Genomic DNA, 15,808 nt, shown 5'->3' on the forward strand with positions numbered 1-15,808 from the left:
CAGCCCACTGCTAGAGGAATAAAACATCCTCAGTGTCAACACCACAGCGAACAACCACTCCGCAATTATTCAGCCACAAATATTTAAATTTGTGGTTTTGACCCGACAGCCTGTGATGATTCGAACAGCTGTGGAGCAGTGCTTAGTGATACTGTACCCTGAGAAAGCTCTGCAGAGAGAGAGAGAGAGAGAGAGAGAGTGGTCCCCCCAGTCTATGTGTAAACATGTCGCTGTTAATAATAAATTAATAAAAAAAGAGGGGGGGGGGCGAGTGGCAGGGAGAATGAATGGGACTGATGGAGGTGAATGGTTGGCTGTATTGGGTTACTACGGCGACAAGCCGGACCGTAGCGCTGAATGCTTCCATATGGTCCTCACAATTTTCCCGTTTTACGGCCAAAGGGCGGCTTGCAGAAATGAAAACGTTGGGAATGTTTAATGGAATAAAGGCTGTAAATGACATTCCTCTGTAATGAGAGAATGCATGGACACTTCTGCAAACAATATGAGCCACAAAAAAATCATTTCTGACGCTTTCATTTTCAATGCATATTACAGTAGTAATATGAATAGTGACATGAATACATTAGTAGTAAAATTCATAAAACACAGAGAGTAACATATTATCATTCTCTTTGTTACATTTTTCTCTTACAAATGTCAGTAAATCAGAGATAAGTGTTTAAATAAGTGTTTAAATAATGTTTACATACATTTTGTAATCAGTAATAAGCCAAAACATCTGTCTCTCCATGTAAAGAACAGGCACTGTAGCAGAGAGGTGTTTACTCTGTGTGTGTGTGTGAAAAACAGGCACTGAATCACAGAGAGAGAGAGGACTTTCCTATGTCTGTGCTGCCACAGTCAGGCAGGATGCTGATAACTCCTGACTGGATCAGGTCACAGAGGAGTGTAGTGGTGACGTCTTCTTCCCCCACCTTTATTTTTCCATCCTCCTGTCACAGGGGACCCCAGCCTTGCCCACAGGACCTGGCCCTTGGCCAACAGGTGAAACCACTGCCACACCCGCCCTGAATTATCATGACATGACATCCACATCTCACACACCCACGTGCACACACGCACACACATACACACATGCACTCATACACTCATACATATACAAACACACACATGCTTCACACAGCGCAAGACAACTTATCTATCACAGACAAAGAATGAAGGGGGAGGAGCCAATTAATTGTGTGTGTGTGTGCGCGCGCGCGCGTGCGTGTGTGTGTGCGTGCAGCTTATGAGTGTGGGTCTCTGCAGACAGGAGTTGTCCGGGTTACTAGTCTAGTTCAGGTGGAGAGGTTTATGCTCTGATAGTGTTGCTTTGCTCAGCTGATCTCAAACACACCACAAGACAGGCCTGGCAAACAAAGGCAGCCATTGTGGCTCCAAATCCAGTTCTCAGTTTCTGCCCCACAGGGGAATAATCAGGCAATGTTTCCCTAACTGCGTGCCGCTAGACTACACAGACGCTCATGGCAGACGGATGGGGCGAAGATACAGACGGCTTGAGAAAGCACAGAGAGCACAGAGAAAAAGAAAAGAGAAAAGAAGGCCAAGGAGGAGATGATAAAGGGGATAGGATGACAAAAAAGAGGAAATTTGGTGTCAGAGAGAACAAAATAGAGATGAGAGAGAAAAGAACAGAGAAGTGGTAGGGATTGTGAGGCAGCAAGAGAGCAACCGAGAAAAGGCAGGCTGTGTTCACATACACAGAAACAGCCAATGAAACGCAGGCTGTGTTCACATACACAGAAACAGCCAATGAAACGCAGGCTGTGTTCAGAGACAGTGCCGCTGGCTGACTGACCCTGCTCTGCTTTCATTCACAAACTCTCTCCAGGTCACAAACCCAGTCAAGTGAGACAGTGTCAGCAGGTACCGCCTCACACACACACACACACACACACACACACACACACACACACATCAAAGGGACTGGATACTGGTCTCAAAGACAAATACACAACTGTTTGATAGATATGAAAAAAACTGAAATGGCTAAGTTTATCCCGATATCCTAATAAGTTCATACATATGATTCATCAGCGTTTTCTTATAGTATTTTTTTTAATTTAATGTGATCTTGAAGACAAAGCCTGATTAACTGAATTTTGCTACCAGCTGGCTTTTCCACTGCATCATTCTTCCACTTCATCCTGTTTCTCTTCTCTTCTCTCCTCTTTTTCACTCATTTCTCACTCCAACGTTAAACAGAGAACATTTAATAGAGAAGATCCTGGTTTAATGATCATCTGACCATGTGTGAATTCTCTATAACAATCACAAGACGACACCTCACAGCGAACACTCACTGGTTTCGTATACATGAGATAATAAAACAAAAAACAAAAAACAGACACCCAGCAAATTCCCATCCGGGATTCACCTCCATGGGCTCTTGTCTCTTTCTGCTTTGCACAAGTGAACTGCACATGCAGGCCTGAATTTCTCTGAATAAATTTGTAGTCTGTAAGCTATACAAATGATCACAGTTTGGCTTCTCTGGTGTTCTGTGCACACTCCTGCTTTTCCTGTTTCACTGTAACACTGGTGAACAAAAACAAAGTGAGTGTATGACACTTTATCAAAAGAGGGAGCTGTGTGTCTATTACAGTGTTCACTCTGCAGAGTGTGAATCAGGACAACACAAACATTGTACAGAGTTTGCACAGTCCACTGCCCACACTCTCAGAGTCAAAGTCCTGTTGTTGTCTGTAAAAGTTTATCTCTAATGGTAGCAGAACATATCCAAAGTCTTTCAGATACTGACAAAACAGCCCGAAGAAGAAGAAGAAGAAGAAGAAGAAGAAGAAGAAGAAGAAGAAAAAGAATAAGAAAAGCTTGGAGTTTAGCTGTCATCGTTAGCTAGAAAAGTGATGTAATCCCTTTCAAAGGCTTTGGTTACACACCTAAGGGAAAAAGGCTATTTTTAAAAATCACAGCGACCACATTTTATAAGAACCTGAATCCACATGATTACAGGAGAGGAGAGGAGAGCAGGGGAGAGGAGAAAAGAGGAGAGATGGGTGGAAAAGAGGGCTGTGGAGAGGACAGGAGAAAAGAAGGAAGAGGAGAGGAGAGGAGGAAAGAGAGAAGAAGAGAAAAGAAAGGACAGGAGAGGAGGGGAGAGGAGAGGAAAGGAGCAGGGAGTTGCAGTGAAGGAGGGGACCTTCAGTTTTAACCCTCCTCCACTTCAGTTCAGTGAAAAGAGCTCTCCAACGTTCACCCGTTCCTGGTTCCTTTCTTTTTTTTAACAGATAATCCATCCAACTTTAACTTTGTAGTTAAATGAAGCAGCTAATGCAGTAATAAGTCTCTCTGGAAAAGACAAGAAAGGGCACCCCGATCACAGATCACTACAGGGCTTATTAGTGCCACAACAGAAGCGTTTTCATTAATTTTTTTTTTTTTGGAGGGATTTAAGCCCTTGACTTTCCGGCCGGCTGTTTCTAGCCCCCTCCGCTCCGCTCTGTGGCACAGTCTCACTCAGGATGGGAAGAATTTGAGTCATTCATTCTAAGCAGCTCTAATCAGATTTTTAAAAACTTGTCCAGTCTAATGCACTCACTGAGTCCACAGAATGACATACAGGTGACCTCACGGTGAACCGACCACGGTCAGAGAGCTGGAGAACCATTCGTGGGAGAAAATACTGGCCAGGAACAAAGGTCTCGCTGGAATGGGCTGGGGGGGTGGGGGGGGCTTGTGTGTGTGTGTGTGTGTGTGTGTGTGTGTGGGGGGGTGTTCCTCCCTGACTGAAGGGTATTTGAGACTGTTTAAATTGTTTGAGAGTCTGATGTGGTGGTTTTTGAAGATGTAAGTTTTCCCAGAGACACTTGTTTCACTGTTGAGCATGAGAGCATGAGAGAGAAATCACAAGAGAAAACCTCATCAGCTAGCATGACACAGCTGATAAAATGAACGAAAGAAAGAGCATTTGATTAATGAAATGACAAAAAACATACTCATCCAAACATGCTCCAAAAACTGAGGAACACCTGCCATCAGACTAAAGGGAGCGCAGCTCCAATGTTCAGGTACTGAAGATGGTCACCAGTGAAAGATTTCAGGGCTTTACTGTAATGGGGAATCTGCTCTGAATCCCTTAGAGAGACCCCTCAAAGCATTTAGCTGACGACACGGGACAGCAAGAAGAACGGCAGAGAGAGACTCACCTGCACCGAAGGCAAAGAAGAAGCTCTTGTCTGGATGCTCCTCCAGCAGGGCCTTCACTCGTTTACCCATGCGCTCATTCCGTTTGTAGATCAGCTCCTGGCGGAAGTAGGCGTCAATCTCCTGGGCGGTGACCTGCTCGTTGGGAGGCAGTGTGATGTTGTTAAAGTTGGGAACCTGCAGCACACAGCGAAAGAGAGAGAGAGGACGGAGACGGTGGAGCATTAGAGAGGGAGGGTGGAGATTATGGTGTAGCACTAGAGAGGGAGGGTGGAGATTATGGTGTAGCACTAGAGAGGGAGGGTGGAGATTATGATGGAGCATTAGAGAGGGAGAGTGGAGATTATGATGGAGCATTAGAGAGGGAGGGTGGAGATTATGGTGTAGCACTAGAGAGGGAGGGTGGAGATTATGGTGTAGCATTAGAGAGGGAGGGTGGAGATTATGGTGTAGCACTAGAGAGGGAGGGTGGAGATTATGGTGTAGCATTAGAGAGGGAGGGTGGAGATTATGGTGTAGCACTAGAGAGGGAGGGTGGAGATTATGATGGAGCATTAGAGAGGGAGGGTGGAGATTATGATGGAGCATTAGAGAGGGAGGGTGGAGATTATGGTGTAGCACTAGAGAGGGAGGGTGGAGATTATGGTGTAGCACTAGAGAGGGAGGGTGGAGATTATGATGGAGCATCAGAGAGGGATGGTGGAGATTATGATGGAGCATTAGAGAGGGAGGATGGAGATTATGGTGTAGCATTAGAGAGGGAGCGAGGAGATTATGGTGGAACATTAGCATTAGGGTGGAGATTATGGCGTAGCATTAGAGAGGGAAGATGGAGATTATGATGTAGCATTAGAGAGGGAGGATGGAGATTATGGTGTAGCATTAGAGAAGGAGGGTGGAGATTATGGTGTAGCATTAGAGAAGGAGGGTGGAGATTATGGTGCCGCAGTGATAGACTGGCTCAGAGAAGGGCAGTGTTTCAGTGTGAGGAGTGACTTTTGTATGACGGTGTCTGGGATTTATCTGGGGTGTGTGTGAGTGTGTGTGTGTGAGTAATATGTTTAAGCTGGCAGGGCTGACTGTATCTAAGCCGTGGTTTAGTGTTAATGAGTGTGGAGCAGGCATGCCAGTGTTTATACTGTAAACGTGTGAGCTAAAGACCAAACCAAAGCACTCAGTCAGTAGTTTATATATTTATGAAATACCTGCGAGGTGTCGTGATTGAATATGATGGAGTTGAGGTCCCCACAGTTGTAGTGTTTGATGAGGTCCTCGGTGGTGTAGGGGACCTGGAGACTACCTGCACGCAAACTCTCCTGCTGAAGCAGTGTCTGGTTCAGAGCGAAGATCACCTGTCAGAGTCAGGGAGAGTCAGAGAGAGAGAATGCACCACACTCACTCACACAGGACTAAATTCAAAACACAGTTCATGTCTGAAGAACAAAGCATACATACATTCTTACTACCAGAAATTCAAAGAATACATGTTTTCTACAGTCATTTAGGTCTTAATGAACAAACACATACAAGTAACTGTACTCGTGTCTGTGTTTCCTTAAGGTTACTGCTACAGTATCATAACAAGCAAATATTAACTTATAAATATAAATTCAATATTCATTTCTCAGATCTGAGAATCCAAGGAAGACAGATGGGAGTTTTGAGGTCAAATACACTCTAAATGAGAATAAATATAGAACATTTAGAGATAAGAGGTGAGAGATTTCACACCAGGAACACACCATATACCACCATGTAACATCATCTCAAGGCAATGGAACAGGCTGTGTGCTCCGTGATGCATGATTACCATGTCTGACACGTTTGTTTTTCTCTTAGAGAATTCAACTGCCCCAAAACAATCAGTCACTCTGTTTTTCTTCAGTCTTTTCACTATTTTTTTGCTATTCAGTTTTACAATGTGGCCAAAATAATCAAAACTACGGAAATAGTACAATTCATACCTATTAACACACTACATCAAGTTTCAAGTTTCAACATCAATGTTTTGTTAAATAGACATCAAAGACATTTAAAGGCATTACATTTAAAGTCCTTGGTTATGATCATTTAAAATATTTCATTTATTTGATGTCTTGGCTTAAAGTAAGGAGAGGTTGTAAAGTTTAAAGGGCACAGTAAATCTCTAAGATGTGGATGTTTCTGACAGAGATCAGAGGCTCTGTGATGGCTTTTCTCTCCATGACTCTAACTCCTCTCCTTTATCTTGGCCTGTTTCAGCAGCAGTCTACTGTTGTCTCACCATGAAATTACACACACACACACACACACACACACACACACACACACTTTCTCTCCCTCGGTCAAACCCTCCCCAGTTTCCCTGTGATGGATACATGATATATGAATGGCTGTCATCCTCACCCAAACAACAAGTTTATTTCCTTCTCAATAGGCAAAATCAATCAAGCCAATACAAACTCAACCCTCTATCTCAGACACAGCCTGAGGAAAACGGCACATGGGCTGACAGAGGCAATGCCAATCTCCATTTACACACACACGCATACACATACAGAAACACACACACACACACACACACATGTGCACACACATGCGCACACGCACACACATACACGCACACACACACACACACACACACACACACACACACAGACAGAGGAACTTTCTCTTTCATTTGGCACTGGCGGTGACACTCTTCTCTGGCTCCCATTGTTGGGACCAAACACTGGTACTGGGGTGGGGAGTAAAGAGAAGGAGGAGAGCAGATGCCTTCTTCTTCAGGACAAAGGGCCAAAGAACGCCCCCTCACCCACCTCCCCCCGTCCACTTTCTACTCTTCGTACTTTCATCCATGGCCTGATCAAAGCTTCACTCTGCATATGAAAGAGGGCCGGCCTTTGTGCGGCACTAATTAGCCTATCGCCACCCCACTGGCCTGCCCCGCCCCCCCAAACTCCTCCACAAAAAACTTCCCCATCTGTTCTGTCCCAAAGCCCATCTCTGCTGGGCTCTGTGTGTGTGTGTGTGTGTGTGTGTGTGTGAGTGCAGAGGGGCGTTCTTTCTTTACCTTCTTTCAGCCCCTTAAATTATGGTGTTACTTAAGAAATTGAGTGGGAGAGTGAGTGAGTGAGGATCACTCTTAGAGGGAAAAAAGGATTAAAGGAAAGGAGGGAAGGATGAGACAGTGAGAAGAAGGAGAAAAAAAGAAGGGGTGAATTGAACAAATGACATTTCTTCCTGTGATCCTCTCTGTTGTGTGCAAGTCGCGGGTCAGTGGGTGCGTTCTGCTCTTTCTCACACACACACACGCACGCACGCACGCACACAAACACACACCAGAGCTAGCTCATATCAAAGTGCCGTGGTGCTATGAAAGTCAATAATTGCCATTGTAATGGAAATGAACTGGGCTTTTAAAGAGGGTAAGCCTGAGAGAATCCGTCAGGAAGGAGAGGAGTTGAGTTTTGGGCACTGCAAAAACAAAAAGAAGGCAGAGAAGGCTCTTCTGCAAATGTGCCTACATTACTGAGCCTGAGTGAAGAAGATGAGCAGACAGAGAAGAGGAGAATAAGGTCACATGATCCAGACCTTCTGATAATTTCACGTTTCACAAGTTTTTTAGTCTGGGGCTCCAGTTAAAAGGCTACACAAATGAGGCTTAAGAATTCTCTCTTTAACTCTGTTTACCTCAGATTCCAAATCTGAGATCAGTTTCATGCAGTTGTCAGACAGACACTTCAGTCACCTTGCTCCAAACAAGCAGAATTTGGATTTACTCTCAACTCAGAGTAAATGAGACACAAAAGATATCATTCTTTTTTCCCTCTTTCGCTTCAAACCCTTGAATGTTGCATGCAAGTCTGTAAAAAAACTGAACAGGCTAATGGTGCTGATTGGCCAAACAAAGCTTAAACTGACATGTATTGGCCATATGAAAAAAAAAAACTGCTTGTTGCTTGAGAGTAGAGAAAGGTGGATTTCTGCAATGTGGTGTAGACTCTAAGACAGTTCACATGCTTGTGATGTAAAATATCTTCTCCATCCATAACAACAGAGCTGTTCAAGTCTACACTGCCCTCCCAAACCTGTCCAGTCTACACTGCCCTCCCAGTCCTGTCCAGTCCAGTCTACACTACCCTCCCAAACCTGTCCAGTCTACACTGCCCTCCCAGTCCTGTCCAGTCCAGTCTACACTACCCTCCCAAACCTGTCCAGTCTACACTGCCCTCCCAGTCCTGTCCAGTCTACACTGCCCTCCCAGTCCTGTCCAGTCCAGTCTACACTGCCCTCCCAGTCCTGTCCAGTCTACACTGCCCTCCCAGTCCTGTCCAGTCCAGTCTACACTGCCCTCCCAAACCTGTCCAGTCTACACTGCCCTCCCAGTCCTGTCCAGTCCAGTCTACACTACCCTCCCAAACCTGTCCAGTCTACACTGCCCTCCCAAACCTGTCCAGTCTACACTGCCCTCCCAGTCCTGTCCAGTCCAGTCTACACTGCCCTCCCAAACCTGTCCAGTCTACACTGCCCTCCCAGTCCTGTCCAGTCTACACTGCCCTCCCAAACCTGTCCAGTCTACACTGCCCTCCCAGTCCTGTCCAGTCTACACTGCCCTCCCAGTCCTGTCCAGTCTACTCTGCCTAACACTCCCTTTTACCTTTCTGTTTCTGGTTGACATAATGAAGACAAAGTCCTGCAGCATGCGACAGGTCTGGGCCTAATCCACAGTACCATGGCCCCCCATGGCTGCCCTACCCTGTGTTAAACTAATCTCTGTCTGAGTAAAACAGCACAGTCCCATTAAAGACACTGAGAATGTCACGGTCCTGGCCATGTGGAACCTCAGGACTATGGTTCTCCATCAGCATAACGACTTGGTTTTCTCCTCATCTGTCAGCGGCCACACTGATGGGCAGCACTGTGGAACCTGGCTAATGGTTGTTAAAGGCATTAACCTCTCTCTCTCTCTCTCCCCATTACATCAACCTAGTGTTTTCTCAGCAGTTAAGACCTCAAACATCTTTTTGGCCAGGAAAATATCACAGAACAAAAAAAAAAAAAAAAAAAAAAAAAGGAGAGAAAAAATAAAGACGGCCATCACATCACCAGGGAAAGGGACCATTGTTTGTCCTCTGCTGTTTTTTGTCTGACTGTTTCTTAATCAGCTGAAATTCTGCCATCCCTTTGGGTCATCAGTCACCTTTTTACAACTGAAGTCAAACATGGAGACATGAGGTAATGTGATATATTTGTTGGCATGTTGGTGTCACTGATGTAAAACTTCAAAAAGATGTGAACAGATCAGGCTTTTTCACATCTGCTACATATGACACAGGAATACAGTGGCTCAAAGACCAAACTCATGTGCTCAGGTGAAAAGAGCATGAAAAGAACAAGACTCTCTCTCTCTCTCGCTCTCTCTCTCTTTAAAGTCATTGTGAGACAGTGACAGTTACAGATTAACCATTGGAGGCCTGAGTACCATAGTAGAGCTATTTAATCTCTCAGAGTTGAACTGACTCTAGTCAACATTTCACACACAACATTCTGTCATTTGGTAAAACATGATGCCTATGTTTTCTTAAGGAGTTTAACTACTTCTATATTTTTTGTTTTTCTTCAGACTTCAGCCTTTAAGAAACAGACCCACATACTTCGGTACACATGAAGCTGCAGTCCAGGGTAAATGAAACACGCCTCTTGGGCAACGCCTTTGACATGTGTTTAAGTTTTGATTTATCTAGCCTTTCACACACCACTCCACTGGCAACGCTTTATGTCAAAGTCCTGACTGACGAATGAGAATGCAGTGGGATGAAAAGTCCTGTCTGAGGAGTGAAAAGTCCTGACTGAGGAGTGAAAAGTCCTGACGGAGGAATAAAAAGTCCTAAATGAGGAATGATGCAAATGGAAGTTCTTGAACATGAATCACTCAGATCACTCAGCTCCTCAGCTCTTTCTCCTTTCTCTAGCATCTTCCCTTCTCGGGGTCAACACAGGGAACAAAGACTCTCTCTATCTCTCTATAACACACACTCACACACACATACAGACACACACTCACACATAGACACAAAAGTACAGATACAGTGCAGTAAAACAGCTAAGAGGTGTCTCTGTGTGTGTATGTGTGTGTGTGTGTGTGTGTTTCTTTGTCATCTTAGACAGCTGTCCACTCCACTGCAGGAATGCACTCTAATCATACAGACCATGCACGTGTGATGAACTGATCACACAGACCATGCACGTGTGATGAACTGTACATTCCAGTGAACCAGGCACCAAGCCTGTTGTCTCGGGTCTGGGCTGGAGCCTTTCAAGACTTATCACTCATTTTCCAATTCAGTGGAGACATGAAAACTAAAAAAACACTTAACACTGAAACACCAAAAAAAACTCACACCAAGACCCTTTCTTTGGTCATGTTTCTTATAGATGGCATGGTCTGTTTCCACTGTACATTGACACACCCGCACACACACAGACATGCATTCAGAGTGTGTTTGTGTGTGTGTGAGTGTGAGAAAGAGAGAGAGAGACTCAATGTCATGGTTTTCCTCATAAGATTCTGGTTAAATTATTTAGTCTTGGAGAGCCAGTGTGAGTGTAGTATGAAAAGTCAGGATAAATAAACAGCGAGAGCAGGTCTGTGTAAAAGTGGGACAGTGAGGGCTGACTTGTCTGTCTTATGTTAAGAGCTCTAAATTTGTGAGAGACAAAAACAAATATGTGAAGAATTGCAATATAACAAAACAATAGTCTTTCTATTTATCCTAAACATACAGATAATTTATTCAATGTGGAAAGAGAACATTACATCACCCACAGTAGCACCGTAGATCTGTGTGTGTGTGTGTGTGTGTGTGTGTATGTGTGTGTGTGTCAATGTGCATGAGAGAGAGAGGGAGAGAGGGAGTTATGTGATGGTGGTGATAAGTGTAATGCAGAAAGGGAAAGATTGGGAAAACAGGGATTCACTTCAACTGGGTCCTCACACCTCATATCAGCACACACACAGATACACACACACACACACACACACGGGTCCAATTTACTGAGGTTTTTCACCACATCCAAATATTTAGACTGTAAGAGAGAATCAGTGTCAAATGATAAAAGTGGGGACTGAGTGTCTGTGGAGCGATAGTTTCATAATGGCCAAGTGACAAAAAGCAGCCAAACAGCATACAGCTTAATGTGAGTGGGTGTGTGGAGTGGAGTGGGGTTGGGGTTGAGATGGAAGGTGTTGGACAAACGCTCACTGTCTTATCTACTCCAGCTATGGTAACACAAAGCAGTCAGCGCAGACCTACACTGAGCAAACACACACACACACACACACACACACACCATATAAGCATACACACAGACAAATACACACATCCGCACGCACTCACTCATGCACACACACACGCAAGCAAACACACACACACACACACACACACACACACACACACACACACACACACACACACACACACACACACAAACAAAGAGGACACTGAGCAACTGAGAAAACACTTCAGTCACTGTCGTTTGGAGGACCCAGAACAACAAGAACAGTCTAAATAGTCTAATTCCCACTGTGACTGAACTAATAACAGTGTTAATTCACACAGGATGAATGGACTAATACTGTTCCAACTTATCAATGAAAACATGAATACATGATATTTCCTTTATAAACACCACGTAAATACTCTTAAACCATCTTAATGCATGAGACCATCTCAGGAAACAACACAACACTGGAAACTGTGGGAAAAACAAAACAAAAGCCCCTTGCTGGTGTGAGTGATTTACTGACTGAGAAACAGCTGTTTCAGCAGTCACGTGACCAGTGTTAGCATTACGCTAAAGACAACAGCAGCGTGCTGGTAAAGAATGGCCTGCCTCTCATCCAAACAGCTTGCTGTCTTTTTAGCTGTGCAGGGTCCTACTGAGCATGGATGCCTGCTGGATCCCTGATTGAACACTGTGAGTGAAAGGGATTAGGACATCAAAGCCTTGCTTAGCTCGTATGTGCTAGGTCATCTGGCTAATGTATACACAGGGACCAAGCCGACTTCAACAGCCGCTCAGCTAACATAGTTCAGCTAAAACACTCTCTACATTTCTCACAAACGCCCCTGCTTCAGTCTATGTGTCGCACGACGAGACATCGTCAAGAGTGTCCTATCAGGAGTAAATCAAGAGTCAGTTTACACTGGAGAAGAGTAACTCGCTACATGGTTAAGAAACACATAATGACAGCAAAGCCAAGGGATGGATGTTAATTAATACTAAACCCTGAGTTTCACTGAATGTCCACACAAAATAGACTATTAAACAACACCTACAAAGACATGTTCACATGACACAGACACAGGTTTAACATTACTCCCAAGGTCTGTTTCCATGGTAACAGTGACATAAGTGAAGGGATGTGATGAGTAATAAGAGTGAGATAAGTGAAGGGATGTGATGAGTAATAAGAGTGACACAAGTGAAGGGACGTGATGAGTAATAAGAGTGACATAAGTGAAGGGACGTGATGAGTAATAAGAGTGACATAAGTGAAGGGACGTGATGAGTAATAAGAGTGACAAGTGAAGGGATGTGATGAGTAATAAGAGTGACATAAGTGAAGGGACGTGATGAGTAATAAGAGTGACAAGTGAAGGGATGTGATGAGTAATAAGAGTGACATAAGTGAAGGGATGTGATGAGTAATAAGAGTGACATAAGTGAAGGGATGTGATGAGTAATAAGAGTGACAAGTGAAGGGATGTGATGAGTAATAAGAGTGACATAAGTGAAGGGATGTGATGAGTAATAAGAGTGACATAAGTGAAGGGACGTGATGAGTAATAAGAGTGACATAAGTGAAGGGACGTGATGAGTAATAAGATTGACATAAGTGAAGGGACGTGATGAGTAATAAGATTGACATAAGTGAAGGGACGTGATGAGTAATAAGAGTGACATAAGTGATGGGACGTGATGAGTAATAAGAGTGACATAAGTGAAGGGACGTGATGAGTAATAAGATTGACATAAGTGAAGGGACGTGATGAGTAATAAGAGTGACATAAGTGAAGGGACGTGATGAGTAATAAGAGTGACATAAGTGAAGGGACGTGATGAGTAATAAGAGTGACATAAGTGAAGGGACGTGATGAGTAATAAGATTGACATAAGTGAAGGGACGTGATGAGTAATAAGAGTGACATAAGTGAAGGGACGTGATGAGTAATAAGAGTGACATAAGTGAAGGGACGTGATGAGTAATGAGATTGACATAAGTGAAGGGACGTGATGAGTAATAAGAGTGACATAAGTGAAGGGACGTGATGAGTAATAAGAGTGACATAAGTGAAGGGACGTGATGAGTAATAAGAGTGACACAAGTGAAGGGATGTGATGAGTAATAAGAGTGACATAAGTGAAGGGATGTGATGAGTAATAAGAGTGACACAAGTGAAGGGATGTGATGAGTAATAAGAGTGACATAAGTGAAGGGATGTGATGAGTAATAAGAGTGACATAAGTGAAGGGATGTGATGAGTAATAAGAGTGACAAGTGAAGGGATGTGATGAGTAATAAGAGTGACATAAGTGAAGGGATGTGATGAGTAATAAGAGTGACATAAGTGAAGGGATGTGATGAGTAATAAGAGTGACACAAGTGAAGGGATGTGATGAGTAATAAGAGTGACACAAGTGAAAGGATGTGATGAGTAATAAGAGTGACACAAGTGAAGGGATGTGATGAGTAATAAGAGTGACATAAGTGAAGGGATGTGATGAGTAATAAGAGTGACATAAGTGAAGGGATGTGATGAGTAATAAGAGTGACATAAGTGAAGGGACGTGATGAGTAATAAGAGTGACACAAGTGAAGGGACGTGATGAGTAATAAGAGTGACATAAGTGAAGGGACGTGATGAGTAATAAGAGTGACATAAGTGAAGGGACGTGATGAGTAATAAGAGTGACATAAGTGAAGGGATGTGATGAGTAATAAGAGCAACATAAGTGAACGGATGCGTACTTCAGTAACCAAACCTTTCTCTGATAATAATCTATTTAACGCACCTACATATGTACTTCAATAATCAAACCTTTCACTCATAATAATCAGATGATTTGTATGATCAGAGACACAGACATAGAGTTATTTGTCCTCACAAAGAGAGAAAGAGAGAGAGAGAGAGGGGGGGGGGGGACGGGGGAGAGAGAGAGAGAGGGGTACAAAAAAGACAAAATTAATTTTTGTGCAGGTGAGCAGTGTGTTGCTTGTCAATTTTTCCTGAGGTCAGTGGCCAAACACACCCCTCCCTGTCCCCAGACTCCAGACCGCCCCGTAACCAAATGTAACCAAAGACAAACAGACTCCGAGTGTAAAGGACCCTCGGAGCGCGGTCCGTTTTATCCCAGTGTGCCGAATTCTCAGTGAAAGAGGACAAAAGTAAACAATACAGAGGACTTCAGAGAGACACTGAGGGAACTGCCCAGGGAGGGGGGCAACGCTTTCATTCCCTTAAATGCCAGATCAGACATGCCTAAAAAAAAAAAAGAAGCGGGGGGGAGGTGGGGGGAGGGATTGCTAAAGGAAAGAGGGGAAAATCCAAAAATAAAACAGTTTTAAAAATGTCTTTTTTCAAATTAGCAGTTTAAAAAATGAAGGCAGTAGCGGATAAAAGCTAAACTCTTTAACGTAACCTTTCTCTGAAAACTACACTCTTAAGAGGCAGTGTTTGGCCACAATAATGTGACAGCAGAGTATTGTAGTACTGGGCCACTCCACAGGACAGAACACCCCAGAAGACCAGTAAGGATGGCTGGATTCTGCAATCCAGAGCTGGCATTGTCATTTAACCATTATAGACTGTTACTCCCCACTGCTCCATTAACATACAGTACACTTCGATATTTTCACAAATATCACACACACACACACACACACACATCACACACACACACACACACACACACACACACACACAGCGTTCCAATTTTATTTATGTCTAGGAGGCTGAAGTCCTTGTCTTTGTGCTGTGTTTGATAATCTCGTTCATTCATCACAGTGCTCGCTGCTTGTTTTGAGGGCTCTAAGTGCTCAGGGCCAGTGAGCTTCTCAGTGCCATCACTCTGTTAGTACTGGGCAGTATTTACTCATGTCAGAGAGGCGTAAGACGGGCCGGGATCGGCCCTCGGCTTTTTAAACAAGAACGCTTCCAAGTGGCATGTGTTAGAGCTGTGACGGCGTCCAGGCCGCAGACTGGCCAATGTTAAAAGCTCGTTTTGAGAGCAGTCTGCTTTATGTGAGTGTCACGTCAGTGGAACGGCACGGTCCTGACCTTCGAAGCGTAAACGGTTAAAAGCTCTGCTTTGGTGGTTGTTTTGGAAAACGCACCGACGCAGATGCTTGGCCCTGAAGAGAGCCTTCAGAATGAGGAGAGACAGCGAAAGAGTCATTTTCATTCCTGTTTTATCCCACTGTCCAGCTCTTAATCTAGAACGTTAAATCCACGTCAGTGAGAGAACAGTAGTTTTATATAAATGGTTTAGGTGTCATCATTGTCGAACAGTTTTCTATTGCAAAGTTCATTCTCATTCTTACCAGGACCTCGAGCTAACAGCTAAGTGCTCAACC

The 15,808-nt window shown here is 44.0% G+C and overlaps 1 protein-coding gene across 1 annotated transcript in view; it reads right to left on the bottom strand.

Annotated features, from left to right (window-relative positions):
• Positions 1 to 15,808, bottom strand: part of trabd2a (TraB domain containing 2A) — a 47,626-nt gene that overhangs the window by 23,662 nt on the left and 8,156 nt on the right. The window contains exons 3-4 of the mRNA XM_030785282.1: positions 5,394 to 5,540; positions 4,191 to 4,365 (exon numbers count right to left, since the gene is read on the bottom strand). Of these exons, the coding sequence (XP_030641142.1) occupies positions 4,191 to 4,365; positions 5,394 to 5,540 (322 nt within the window). The remainder of the gene's footprint in view (positions 1 to 4,190; positions 4,366 to 5,393; positions 5,541 to 15,808) is intronic.

Source organism: Chanos chanos, chromosome 9, assembly GCF_902362185.1.
Source record: "Chanos chanos chromosome 9, fChaCha1.1, whole genome shotgun sequence".
Taxonomy (NCBI): domain Eukaryota; kingdom Metazoa; phylum Chordata; class Actinopteri; order Gonorynchiformes; family Chanidae; genus Chanos; species Chanos chanos.